At 42.3% G+C, this 15,065-nt stretch overlaps 1 protein-coding gene across 4 annotated transcripts in view; it reads right to left on the bottom strand.

Moving 5' to 3' along the window:
• Window positions 1–15,065, bottom strand: part of LOC129818118 (fibrinogen C domain-containing protein 1-like) — a 315,002-nt gene that overhangs the window by 142,523 nt on the left and 157,414 nt on the right. For all 4 annotated transcript variants that reach the window (XM_055873713.1, XM_055873712.1, XM_055873709.1 and 1 more), the window contains one exon: window positions 9,333–9,469. In XM_055873713.1, coding sequence (XP_055729688.1) covers window positions 9,333–9,469 — 137 coding nt within the window. The remainder of the gene's footprint in view (window positions 1–9,332; window positions 9,470–15,065) is intronic.

Raw genomic sequence — 15,065 nt, forward strand, 5'->3', positions numbered from 1 at the left:
TGGATCACTTGATACCAAACACCTCTGTTTAGTCTACACCCAGCTAACCAAGTGTTGGATCACTTGATACCAAACACCTCTGTTTAGTCTACACCCAGCTAGCCAAGTGTTGGATCACTTGATACCAAACACCTCTGTTTAGTCTACACCCAGCTAACCAAGTGTTGGATCACTTGATACCAAACACCTCTGTTTAGTCTACATCCAGCTAACCAAGTGTTGGATCACTTGATACCAAACACCTCTGTTTAGTCTACACCCAGCTAGCCAAGTGTTGATTCACTTGATACCAAACACCTCTGTTTAGTCTACACCCAGCTAGCCAAGTGTTGGATCACTTGATACCAAACACCTCTGTTTAGCCTACACCCAGCTAGCCAAGTGTTGGATCACTTGATACCAAACACCTCTGTTTAGTCTACAACCAGCTAGCCAAGTGTTGGATCACTTGATACCAAACACCTCTGTTTAGCCTACACCCAGCTAGCCAAGTGTTGGATCACTTGATACCAAACACCTCTGTTTAGTCTACACCCAGCTAGCCAAGTGTTGATTCACTTGATACCAAACACCTCTGTTTAGTCTACATCCAGCTAGCCAAGTGTTGGATCACTTGATACCAAACACCTCTGTTTAGTCTACAACCAGCTAGCCAAGTGTTGGATCACTTGATACCAAACACCTCTGTTTAGCCTACACCCAGCTAGCCAAGTGTTGGATCACTTGATACCAAACACCTCTATTTAGTCTACACCCAGCTAGCCAAGTGTTGGATCACTTGATACCAAACACCTCTGTTTAGTCTACACCCAGCTACACCCAGCTAGCCAAGTGTTGAATCACTTGATACCAAACACCTCTGTTTAGCCTACACCCAGCTAGCCAAGTGTTGGATCACTTGATACCAAACACCTCTGTTTAGTCTACACCCAGCTAGCCAAGTGTTGGATCACTTGATACCAAACACCTCTGTTTAGTCTACACCCAGCTAGCCAAGTGTTGGATCACTTGATACCAAACACCTCTGTTTAGTCTACACCCAGCTAGCCAAGTGTTGGATCACTTGATACCAAACACCTCTGTTTAGTGTACACCCAGCTAGCCAAGTGTTGGATCACTTGATACCAAACACCTCTGTTTAGTCTACACCCAGCTAGCCAAGTGTTGGATCACTTGATACCAAACACCTCTGTTTAGTCTACATCCAGCTAACCAAGTGTTGGATCACTTGATACCAACCACCTCCCAAAAACACAAACAACCTGACATTTCACTCCTATCCTAACCTAATCATACCCCAATGTATTTAGTTATCAAACCCTTGTCAAAAGCCTATCAAAGGAAGACAGGTGTCTTCCCTTTGACAACAAACAACTTAAAGTGATGCTAGGGTTCGGTTTTGAATCTTTTCAGCCAGAAGTTTTGAAAGTAGCGCTCACGAGCCAAAACAGGTTCCCAAAAATGGTACACAATTGTGTACTACGTAATCTATTTTGTATGATATGTTACTTCCTGCAAAAAAATAATAATACAAAGAAAATCCTGCAATTCGTATGGCATGCTACAAATTACATATAGTACAATATGTTACGAAACCCAATACCATTCTGTCCTCATCATATGCCACTGTATTTGGAAATCAAATCCTTATCAAAAGCCTATTACAGGAAAAAAAGTGTCTTGACTCTGAAAATAAACAACTTAGAATTCTAGTATGGCTAAGAGCAGAGCAACATGTCTTTGACACTCTCACAGTGACACATTGGTTTGTTCATTTAATGTGCGACTGGGCATGTCTATAGTTTATGAACAACTGAGTGTAGTGCTGAGAGTTGTCTGTCACATTCGATTTGCTTTGGGATAGATAAGTCTATGCTTTCTGTGACACAGGGATCCACAGCCTGGGCCTCTGTATAACTCCCTAAATACCTCCTTACATCTATCCAAGAGATGCTCTTAATCTCTCATTCTTCCCTCTTCAATTCTCTCTCTCAATCTCTCTCCTTCTGTCTCCCTTTTTATTATGAACTTTTATATAATCAGGGAAGCCCAATTGATACCAGGGTCTCATCTTCAATGGTGCCCTGAGGAAATAAAATCAAATATAAAACCACAAGATACAAGATAAAATAACAAGATACAATAACAAGTACATTACATTAGAACGTCACAAACAAACAGCCATCATAAACAAATTATTAAAGTCAAGCAATCAAAACAATTGCACACCTCTGTGAACTCATTTTTCATTAGGGTTTTAAACTGCCCTAGTGGCAAATGTCATTCATTTTGTGAGGGATTTCAAAAATGTGAAGCGCTAAAACTTAAAGCGGATATACCTAGTTCGGTGGAGACCCGAGGAATCTCAAGAGTTAACCAACCCTGTGAACGGTGTCGTGATTTTACATTCATTAATCTGATGACTGTCATTTTTCAAATCAACTAACTATGTTTAAATGTTACCTGAGAAAATGAATCATGTAACAATTAACTCATTAGGAATTTGGGCCACCTAGAGAGCGGCTGTTTAAAGAGTTATCATCTCCCGAATTAAACTCTAAAATGTTGTTACCTATGACATGCATAAAACAGTAAACTTATTAATCATAACCTATTATCATATCATCATTCTGAACAGTCGTAACCTCATGCATCTGCAAAAAACTCAGCCTTACTTATGATTCAGTACTACACAAATTGGTTTAATTATCTATTTACTAGCTAACTAAATTATAAAACTGGATAACAACACACTTAATAGATGAAAAAAAGGTCGCTGGCGGACTGACAACACATGGTGGCTTGTTACACATAAAATGAAGAGTGGGGGAAGAGAGAGAGAGAAAAAGGGACACTTATTGTTGATACATTTTAGAACTATTCTCACAGTAATCATATACTTTGCACACAAACCACCGCCCATTTGAAGTAAGAAATTATAAATGTATTTACGTGCGAGTGCCTTTGTTTGTCATTTATCTCTGTCGGAACCAAGCCTTCTTAGAAAGGATGAGGGTTGGCCTTTCAGCGGCACGCTTGTAAATATCTGATTGTCCAAAAGGGGTCTCTCCTTTCCCGTATTTTACTGTTGTTTACTCTGGAAGATGCTCCTCGGGAGAGAGACAGAAGTGTCGACGACTCCTATTGGTGATGAGAGTAGGAGAATATGGTGATTTGAGTAAAGTAGTAGAATAGGATGGTTTGAAGAGTAGTAGGATGGTCCCACTTACTATTCCCTTTTCTAGATATCTGACTTAGGACAGCTAATCAGACGTACCAGTGATTGTCAGAGAGATGAGCTTCTCGCCTACACCTTGTATTGACATTCAGGATTTAAACCACATTACACGCGCAGCTGCAACCTGACGATGTTCTGGTCTGCATGTTAATTTCTTACCAGTCCTTTTATGCACTCTGGACAAAAAGGTCAGTTCCGTCAGGCTGACACGCTCTCTGACCTCACTTGGGCATGGCTACTTACTGTGCAAATGCTATAGATAGCAAATTATCTCTTATGACTCCTAAAATCACATTCCTATCTTAACAAAATAACTTTCATTATGTTTCAAATTATAAGAACAACATACTGGATGGAAACATGACAGATAAAGGGGATCTAATTTCCAAGTTACAGTATTTCCTTTATACCATTTCTAATGACATCACAAAATAAAAACCCACATGAAATGATTATTCTTTAGATCACCACTGAACATTCCCCACATTCTTATGTTATAAATATTGTTCCAGTATTCACTTTTTGAACGTGTTAAGAGTCTTCGGGCAAACCAAAGACATTCCTTTAGCACATACTGGAGGGGGTTGGAGAGTCCTCTCCTGTAATTTACAAAATAGTGTGAACTGTCAACCCCCCAGCAGGTTTAAGAGTAGTGGCTGCACCATTCCAATAAAAAGTGTCACCGTAGTCAAGAACTGGCAGGAAAGTTGACTGCAAAACCATGAGCTAGATCTGTCTTTTACCCGTAATCTGTTATATGGGGCATGCTTTATTCAGCAGAGTTAAACAGAGAAAGAATACATTTACAGGGCCTTATCCGAATCAGAGACAGAGGACGCACCCTTCCAATCATGCAACCCCTGGGTCATACAGGAAATGTTGCTCATTGGAAGTTCTTTGCAATTACGGTAGCTTAGTAAATCTAATGCAGGCAATGGGACAATGGTCACTGAGCTCGTTAGCAAAAATTAAATTGGCTGTATACATATGTGGTGCGTTTGTCAGAATGCTCTGCAAAATAGTTGATTTTTCAGGGTGTTTTAAGTTGGTTTAGTTAACAGTTGAGTTACATTTATCTCAGTACAAATATCTTTCATATATCCAGGTTATGTACACCCAAAATAAAAAATACTGATTTAACATAGTTACAGTGGTTGCTCCACTAAAAGTTTTGCAATTATGCTGGTTTAGTACGGTACCCTGCGTCACCACTTCATTGCTCCAGTCCAGCACAAGAGGGAGTTAGACCACTGATTATGTTTTTGGGTCCTACTGTGTCTCTAACTGACAATGAATGATCAACATAAACCTAAATAGAAACTGATAATTGTGCTTCAGTATTACTTACTAAAACTGTTGTTACACTAAGGTTTTTATAATTTTATTAGGATTATTTTGCTCTTACTGTAGTACTGTACGCCACTCCCGACCGGTCACGTTAGAAAGCGCCTGAGTGGCGCAACGGTCTAAGACACTGCATAGCAGTACAAGCTGCGTTGCTACAGATGCTGGTTCAGTACCTGTGCTGTCCTCGACTGGGAGACCCATAAGATTTTGGTTTCTCTCCCTCTAAAAACAGAAATAAATTATTCTAAATAACAAACTGGCTTTATTTACAAATTAGTAACAATGTCTCAGCCCAGGTTCAAGAATGGCCTTTCTCACTCATGTTACGTTATTTGACAACAAAATCATCTCCAAAATATTGTTATTTTTTAAACAAAGCGATTATTGTTATTTTTATTATTATTAATTTTGAATTAAATAGAAGCCCCTTGGAAATTCTCCCAGATATATTATTAACCCTGTTATTAGCAGGACAATATATATTGTTCATAATGGTTATGGCTCCCGAGTGGCGCACAATGGGATTGCCTTGTGGTTCTCCAGCTGTATCCACTGAAAGCCAGCGAGGTTCAAGGCACGAGGGCAGGGGGCATGGGATGGGCCACAGAGCTGCGCACAGAAGACCAACCTAGCCCATGGGGAAGGGAGCAGGAGGAAGGGGGAGAGGTGGTGGACCCCACCCCGTCATACTGGCAACACTTTAAGGGGCATTGCACTAATAATGGCGTTGACAAGGGAAACATTCCCTCTGTTCTGTTCTTAGTGCCAGTCTGCACATTCAAACTAAAACATTGTAACTAATAATGGCATCTTTATGCTTTCGTTCATAAAATAATGATAAAAATACTCAATCAAAATGCCAATGTTTATTTAGTTATGGATCCATAATGAATTATTATGGGAATAAATATCACTGAATTACAGAAATATCCTCCAATTCTCTATATGTAATTATTGGCGGAGAGTCACGTCATATTTTTCGATATACTGTAGGCCTACCGCAGGCGACATGAGTCTCACTAGTGTTGAGTAAAGTGCTGTTAAAAGTCGTGTACCGTAATTTCTGGACTATTAAGCGCACCCACTGAATTTAAAAAAAATATGTATTTTGTACATAAATAAGCCGCACATGTCTATAAGCCGCAGGTGCCTACCTAAAGTCCTCAAACTTCATTGTGGTGGCGATTGTTTTGGCTTTCAGTTGGATCTGCACAGTTGAAACACCTCGGCCGTCTGCTCTCTGTGTGTTGATCCAGTCTTCAAGCTCATTTTCTAGTTCGGGCCATCTGCTTTTCTTCCCTCTGAAAGATTTTGTTATCTTTTTGCACTGAGTCAGTTCCTCACGCTGCTGTTTCCAACGTCTTATCATCGACTCATTAAGGCCAAGCTCCCGTGCAGCAGCTCTATTTCCTTTTCCAACAGCCAGATCGATCGCCTTCAACTTGAAAGCTGCATATGCATTTCTCTGTGTCTTTGCCATGATGAGGATGACAAAATGACTACCGTAATCAGAATGATGGGAAGTTTGAGCGCGCTCGATTTACGTCACATTATGTGACGGTGCTCAGTTTTTTGGCGGCATGAATCTTGTGAAAGTGGGAAAAATCCATAAATTAGCCGCGTCATTGTATAAGCCGCGAGGTTCAAAGCGTGGGAAAAAGTAGCGGCTTATAGTCCGGAATTTAGGTAGGTCTTATTTATTTAAAGAGCATATTGAAGTTAGAAGCAATAGGATTTGAAGTAACAGCCAACAACTATTTTCACACCATTTCGTGCTGCTCTGAGACACGCATGGGGACTGGTCTTGATAAATCAATGAGATTTTTATTTTTACTGAATCTCTGTTCGGGTATTGGTTAGACTAGAATTTTAAATTTAGGGTGTATAAATGTTATGCTCTTAATGTAACCTTTATTTAACTAGGCAAGTCAGTTAAGAACAAATTCTTATTTACAAGGACAGCCTACTCCTTCCTCCCCGTCGGGGAATTGAAGCCCGGTCTTCTGCGTGCATGCATTCTCTAGTACAGCCACTGTTGAAGGCTATCAAATGCTTCTCAAAGATGCCCTCTGGTGGTAAAACAAGCACTAACTAGCATTAATAGTACCAGTGGTTCACACTTTAATAACGTGCCATAGAACACTGTGGCACCATTAAAGCTACGCCGCAGTACGCTGCTACTTTTAAAGGACGAACCACTGTAGCATAGTAGATCATTTGCTAAGAGCAATTGGGAGGGCTGAGCGAGTGCAATAAACTCCCACTAACGTTTGTTGTGCATTACTACCAAGGCCCACAATTAAGACTAGACATTCCAATTGCTTGGGAACAGAGATGGTAATACACACAGCAACATTCAAGATGTTCTTTATGAATATGGCGACACCCCCATCTGCCAGCTCTGTCAGATCTTTAAACATTATGTCCATTCAAAGACACATCATAGTCTGGCACAGACTTTTTTAACGAAGTCTCAAAATTAGTTTTAGAAGCCAGAATTACAATAAGATACATTTTCTAAATCAAACTTCTGACATTTACAGTACATGAATGAGTCCAAATCCACAGCTGCAGGATTTCAGAGCAGACTGAGTCTCTAACAAGAACATGCTATGATCAATAGGTAACCCTCTATATGAAATAGCTATGGGGTTGACTTGAAATGGAATAGATACAATATTGCTCAGATATTGCTTAGAACTGTGGCATTTGGTCTATGCCTCAAATGAGGACGTGGATTAATACATGTCTCAATGAGGGTTACCTGTTTTGGCCAAGGACTGATATCCCATCACTTTTTTAGTACCTTTTCAATGTTAGCACTCTGCATCTAAGCTCCTCTCCTAATCGGGTGCAGGCCATCCCTTTTTAGGAACTGCAGTCTCTCCAAAAACAATTTGAAATTGTCAATAAAATCCAGCACTTTTTCAGAGCAGAGTCCTGATTTCTTCCAAGAGTCCAGTGCAAATAATTCCATAGACCGTGTTTTGGGATAGGGCCATAAAAAACAATCCGCTTGACTGTAGCCAATAGTCTGTCTCTCAGGTATTCGAAGTCCTGTCTCAACTCAATGAGGCTTCCCTTCTGATTCAGCTCATTGGACAGCCGGCAAATGTCCTTCTGAAGCCGCCTGTTATCGTCCATCTTCCGGTCACACCAAAGACACTTTTTACAGACATACCCATTTTCCGTATGCGCTCGGTCTTCCACTCCCCCCTCTGGTTAGTTAGTGAACATTTCACAGCAGTAGCATTGGACACTCAATGGTTGGCCATTGACATCCACTGGATAGCCGTCTGTAGCCATTAAGGGTCCTGCTAAAAAGCAGGCTAGCCACAGGTAGCAGCGCAAGCTTGAAGTCGAAAAAGTCCAGTAAGGCGGTGCGTTCTGTGAAGAGCTAAAATTGTCTACAAAAAAACAAACAAAAAGAACAGTGCATCGTTCTGAACCTGTACAGGACGTCGGTCAATACACTCAAGTAAATAAAATAGCCTATACTGAGGATAAAATAGGTCACAGTCGAGTTTAACTACTTGCTCCACTACTCGCTCCAAACACAACTTGCTACATGTCATCCCAGAATGCACTCAGCAGTGCATCATAACAAAAGGCTGAATGAGTACATCATCGGCCTGTTGCAGCAGAGCAGCTGCAATGTGTATAATGTACACTCCGACAAGTTTGAGAAAGCGCTGAGATGCATTAAGGTGACTCCACTAATGATATCAGGAGGTACAGGCCGGAGCAGCAGAAGCGTGAAGGAGAATGTTTCGGTGAGAGGGAACATTTCCCATTCAATTATCTTGCGCTCCTTTGAATACTCATCTCTCTCTTTCTCTCCATCTCTCTCTGCCTCAATCTCCCTCGATCTCACTCTCTCTATGTAGTACGTAGTACGTAGTCAAGTTTGTGTTTCATATCTCCTTCTCTCATCTGTATTCTCACCTGCGTTCTCAGGCACCGTCGTAGAAGACTTTTCATATCATGTTCCTTGTTTTTTTTGCAGCTCGGATCATTTTATCTACAGTTTAAGTTCTAAAGTTCAACACGCAATCTAATTGCAATCTATTTATCCCACTTTGGTTTTTCTATACAAATATGCTCGGTTATAAGCAGTGCTGCATTTTAATCATGAGGAGTGGAGAAGAAAACAATGTTTGTTCTCCAGAGCTCTTGTTTCTCATGAGATGGATGATCCAGAAGATTGGTAAAATTAAATGTATGTTGCATTCTGGGACAGATTTTATTAAGAGTGTTCCACACTGAAGGATTCTTATTTCAGTGTGGCTTGGCAGATGATATACTTTGTAAGAAAGTAAAACCTATATAAAGCTAAGATAATGAAAATTATCATTTCATTACCTATTAACTCTGTTTTTTTTATCTTGATTACCAACCCAATAAAAGTGTAGAGGAGGAGAGAGAGAGGGAGAGAAAGTAGAGAGAAAGATAATGAGAGAGCGAGAAAGGAAATAAACTGTCTTTGTTGTGGATGAATAAGAACACTGTTGGAGTGCTTGAGGATATAAATGGCTGTTTTTCTTCTATTCTAATGCAGACACTTGAGAATTTGGTCCCTGTCCCCTTCATGTTGACTGTGTGTGTGTGTGTGTGTGTGTGTGTGTGTGTGTGTGTGTGTGTGTGTGTGTGTGTGTGTGTGTGTGTGTGTGTGTGTGTGTGTGTGTGTGTGTGTGTGTGTGTGTGTGTGTGTGTGTGTGTGTGTGTGTGTGTGTACAGTATGACTCACAGTCCAGCCCCCTCCGTCCGTGGTCATGTCACAGTAGACCTGGAAGCCGTAGGGGTAGTGAGTGGGAAACACAGAGTAGATGCCATCCTCCCTCTGACCATTAGCATACAGATCACCACAGTCACGAGGACGAGAGCCTAGAGAGATACAGAGACAGAGAGAGAGATGCAGAGAGAGAGAAAGATAAAGAGGGAGAGAGACAGAGCGGATAGCGAGAGAGAAGGAGAAATACAGAGAGAGACACACACAGATAGAGAGAGAGATCGGAAGGCGAGAGGAGAGATACAGAGAGAGAGAGAGATACAGAGAGAGAGAGAAAGAGCGAGAGAGGGAGAAATACAGAGAGAGAGAGATACAGAGAGAGAGAGGGAAAGGGATACAGAGAGAGAGCGAGAGATGCAGAAGGTAAGAGAGAGACAGAAAGGGACAGAGAAAAAGAAGAGAAACAAAAAGCTCTCAGTTTGAATTCAAGCTGGAAAGCAAAACAAGTGGTTAAAACATTACGTAAGCGTAAACAAAGAGAAATGACAGAGATGAGCAGAACATTCCACTAGACTTCTTAGCCTCAAACAGTGGGCATATCTAACCCTTCCTTGACAGAGAGGAAGAGGGGGGCTCCTAATGGGGACTCCTTGGGTGGTGAGAGAGAGAGGGGGAGAGATAGATAGAGGGAGGGGGTTTGCTCCCAAAATTGTGTTATTTTTGGAGCTTGTTGTTTACAGTTGTGGCACAATGACTATCAACCTCAGATTCAGTACCAGAGTTGTTTTTCTTACAGATAATCCATACTGAACAAAAATATAACCCAACATGTAAAGATTTGGTCCCATGTCTAATGAAATGAAATGAAATATCCCAACATTTTCCATACGCACAAAAAACGTATTTCCCTCAAATTTTGTGCACAAATGTGTTTACATCCCTGTTAGTGAGCATTTTCCTCATGATGCTATCTATTTTGTGAAGTGCACCAGTCCCTCCTGCAGCAAAGCACCCCCACAACATAATGCTGCCACCTTCTTGCTTCACGGTTGGGATGGTGTTCTTCGGCTTGCAAGCATCCGCATTTTTCCTCCAACAATAACAATGGTCATTATGGCCAAACAGTTCTATTTTTGTTTCATCAGCCCAGAGGAAATTTCATCAAAAAGTACGATCTTGGTCCCCATGTGCAGTTGCAAACCATAGTCTGGCTTTTTTATGGTGGTTTTAGAGCAGTGGCTTCTTCCTTGCTGAGCGGCCTTAAAGGTTATTTCGATATAGGACTCGTTCTACTGTGGATATAGATACTTTTGTACCCGTTTCCTCCTGCATCTTCACAAGGTCCTTTGCTGTTGTTCTGGGATTGATTTGCACTTTTCGCACCAAAGTACGTTCATCTCTAGGAGACAGAATTCGTCTCCTTCCTGAGCGGTATGACGGCTGCGTGGTCCCATGGTCTTTATACTTGCGTACTATCGATTGTACAGATGAACGTGGTTATTTTAGGTGTCTGGAAATTGCTCCCAAGGATGAACCAGACTTGTGGAGGTCTTGGCTGATATCTTTTGATCTTCCCATGATGTCAAGCAAAGAGGCACTGAGTTTGAAGGTAGGCCTTGAAATACATCCACAGGTACATCTCCAATTGACTCAAATTATGTCAATTAGCCTATCAGAAGCTTCTAAAGCCATGACATCATTTTCTGCAATTTTCCAAGCTATTTAAAGGCACAGTCAACTTAGTGTATGTAAACTTCTGACCCACTGGAATTGTGATACAGTGAATTGTAAGTGAAATAATCTGTCTGTAAACAATTTTTGTCATGCACAAAGTAGATTTCCTAACCGACTTGCCAAAACTATAGTTTGTGGAGAAATGTGTGGAATGGTTGAAAAACTAGTTTTAATGACTCCAACCTAAGTGTATGTAAACTTTCGACTTCAACTGTATAAGAAGGCTGAACAATTAATCAAATGGCCACCCGGAATATTTATATTGACCCCCCTCCCCTTTGTTTTTCCACTCCTTTAGCTGCGTTTCGGTCATTATTTTGAGCCGTCCTCCCCTCAGCAGCCCCCTGTGATTGAAATGGATCCTGTATCATCCTAGTTCTACATATGCAGGCATCCCAGAGTGTGAAATTACATCAAGGATTTTAATGCGGTACCCATCTGTGTGAAATATTTATGAAAACCTGGGGCCTGTGGCAAACACACACGCACAGGCACAAACACACACACAAACACACACACACACACTCTCGGGTGGCATAACCATTGGAGTGTGTGTGTGTGTGTGGTACATAAGTGTCAGGCGTTGTGTATTCCATGGCTGGCTGAAAAGGGAGAATCTACTGGAAGGCTTCCCTCAGGTCTGATGTAGGTTCATCTAAAGCTCCTGGCAGGTATGATGTTGGTTTGTCTGAAGCTTCCATTAGGTCTGATGTAGGTTTGCTTGAAGTTTCCCTCAGGGATCACACCTCAGACCTTCTCAGGCTCTCACTCCGAGCACAACATCCCAATGGACACACCAATCACTACGCTCCAATCACTACTGCCTAGCTCCACTCCCACTCCCCAGGCGCTCTCATTTGTTGACTTCTGTAACCGTAAAAGCCTTGATTTCATGCATGTTAACATTAGAAGCCTCCTCCCTAAGTTAGTTTTATTCACTGCTTTAGCACACTCTGCCAACCCGAATGTCCTAGCAGTGTCTGAATCCTGGCTGAGGAAGACCACCAAAAACCCTGAAATTTCCATCCCTAACTATAACATTTTCAGACAAGATAGAACTGCAAAAGGGGGCGGAGTTTGAATCTACTGCAGAGATAGCCTGCAGTGTTCTGTCTTACTATCCAGGTCTGTACCCAAACAATTCGAGATTCTCCTTTTAAAAATCTACCTTTCAAGAAACAACTCTCTCACTGTTTCCGCCTGCTATAGGCCACCCTCTCCCCCTAGCTGTGCCCAGGACACCATATGTGAACTGATTGCCCCCATCTATCTTCAGAGCTCGTGCTGCTAGGTGACCTAAACTGGGACATGCTTAACACCCCGGCCATCCTACAATCTAAACTTCATGCCCTCAAACTCACAGAAATGATCAATGAACCCACCAGGCACAACCCCAAATCTGTAAACACGGGCACCCTCATAGATATCATCCTAACAAACTTGCCCTCCAAATATACCTCTACTGTTTTCAACCAAGATCTCCAGGATCACTGCCTCACTGCCTGCATCCGTAATGGGTCCGCGGTCAAATGACCACCCCTCATCACGGTCAAACACTCCCTAAAACACTTCAGCGAGCAGGCCTTTCGAATTGACCTGGCCCGGGTATCCTGGAAGGATATTGACCTCATCCCGTCAGTAGAGGATGCCTGGTCATTCTTTAAAAGTGCTTTCCTCACCATCTTAAATAAGTATGCCCCTTTCAAAAAATGTAGAACCAGGAACAGATATAGCCCTGGGTTCTTTCCAGAGCTGACTGCCCTTGACCAGCACAAAAACATCCTGTGGTGTTCTGCATTAGCACCGAATAGCCCCCGAGATATGCTTTTCAGGGAAGTTAGGAACCAATTTACACAGGCAGTTAGGAAAGCTAAGGCTAGTTTTTTCAAGCAGGAATTTGCATTCTGTAGCACAAACCTAAAAAAGTGCTGGGACACTGTGAAGTCCATGGAGAAAAAGAGCACCTCCTCCTCCCAGCTGCCCACTGCACTGAGGCTAGGAAACACTGTCACCACCGATAAATCCACCATAATTGAGAATTTCAATAAGCATTTTTCTATGGTTGGCCATGCTTTCCACCTGGCTACCCCTACCCTGGTCAACAGCCCTGCACTCTCCACAGCAACTCGCCCAAGCCTCCCCGATTTATCCTTCACCCAAATCCAGAGAGCTGATGTTCTGAAAGAGCTGCAAAATCTGGACCCTTACAAATCAGCCGGGCTAGACAATCTGGGCCCTCTCTTTCTAAAATGATCTGCCGAAATTGTTGCAACCCCTATCACAAGCCTGTTCAACCTCTCTTTCGTATCGTCTGAGATCATCAAAGATTGGAAAGCTGCAGCGGTCATCCCCCTCTTCAAAGGGGGAGACACTCTAGACCCAAACTGCTACAGACGTATATCTATCCTACCCTGCCTTTCTAAGGTCTTCGAAACCCAAGTTAACAAACAGATTACCGACCATTTCGAATCTCACTGTACCTTCTCCGCTATGCAATCTGGTTTCAGAGCTGATCATGGGTGCACCTCAGCCACGGTCAAGGTCCTAAATTATATCATAACCGCCATCGATAAGAGACGTTACTGTGCAGCCGTATTCATCGAACTGGCTAAGGCTTTTGACTCTGTCAAACCCAACATTCTTAATGGCAGACTCAACAGCCTTGGTTTCTCAAGTGATTGCCTCGCCTGGTTTACAAACTACTTCTCTGATAGAGTTCAGTGTGTCAAATCGGAGGGCCAGTTGTCCGGACCTCTGGCAGTCTCTATGGGGGAGCCACAAGGTTCAATTCTCGGGCCGACTCTCTTCTCTGTATACATCAATGATGTCGCTCTTGCTGCTGGTGATTCTCTAATCCACCTCTACGCAGACGACACCATTCTGTCTACTTCTGGTCGTTCAATGGACACTGTGTTAACTAACCTCCAGACGAGCTTCATTGCCATACAACTCTCCTTCCGTGGCCTCCAACTGCTCTTAAACGCAAGTAAAACTAAATGCATGCTCTTCAAACGATCACTGCCCGCACCTGCCCGCCCGTCCAGCATCACTACTCTGGAGGACTCTGACTTAGAATATGTGGATAACTACAAATACCTAGGTGTCTGGTTAGACTGTAAACTCTCCTTCCAGACTCACATTAAACAGCTCCAATCCAAAATGAAATCTAGAATCGGCTTCCTATTTCGCAAAAAAGCATCCTTCACTCATGCTGCCAAACATACCCTCGTAAAACTGACCATCCTAACGATGCTCGACTTCGGCGATGTCATTAATAAAATAGCCTCCAACACGCTACTCAACCAATTGGATGCAGTCTATCACAGTGCCATCCGTTTTGTCAACAAAGCCCCATATTCTACCCACCACTTCGACCTGTACGCTCTTGTTGGCTGGCCCTCGCTTCATACTCGTCGCCAAACCCACTGGCTCCAGGTCATCTACAAGTCTCTGCTATGTAAAGCACCGCCTTATCTCAGCTCACTGTTCACCATAGCAGCACCCACTCGTAGCACGTGCTCCAGCAGGTATATATCACTGGTCACCCTCAAAGCCAATTCATCCTTTGGCCGCCTTTCCTTCCAGTTCTCTGCTGCCAATGACTGGAACGAACTGAAAAAATCACTGAAGCTGGAGAATCATATCTCCCTCACTAGCTTTAAGCACCAGCTGTCAGAGCAGCTCACAGATCACTGCACCTATACATAGCCAATCTGTAAACAGCCCATCCAACTACCTCATCCCCATATTGTATTTATTTATTTATCTTGCTCCTTTGCACCCCAGTATCTCTACTTGCACATTCATCTTCTGCACATCTACTATTCCAGTGTTTAATTGCTATATTGTAATTACTTTGCCACCATGGCCTATTTATTGCCTTAACTCCCTTATCTTACCTCATTTGTACTCACTGTATATAGACTTTTTGTTTTATTTTTTTCTACTGTATTACTGACTGTATGTTTGTTTTTCCATGTGTAACTCTGTGTTGTTGTATATGTCAAACTGCTATGC

The sequence above is a fragment of the Salvelinus fontinalis genome, chromosome 21 (assembly GCF_029448725.1).
Source record: "Salvelinus fontinalis isolate EN_2023a chromosome 21, ASM2944872v1, whole genome shotgun sequence".
Classification (NCBI taxonomy): Eukaryota; Metazoa; Chordata; class Actinopteri; order Salmoniformes; family Salmonidae; genus Salvelinus; species Salvelinus fontinalis.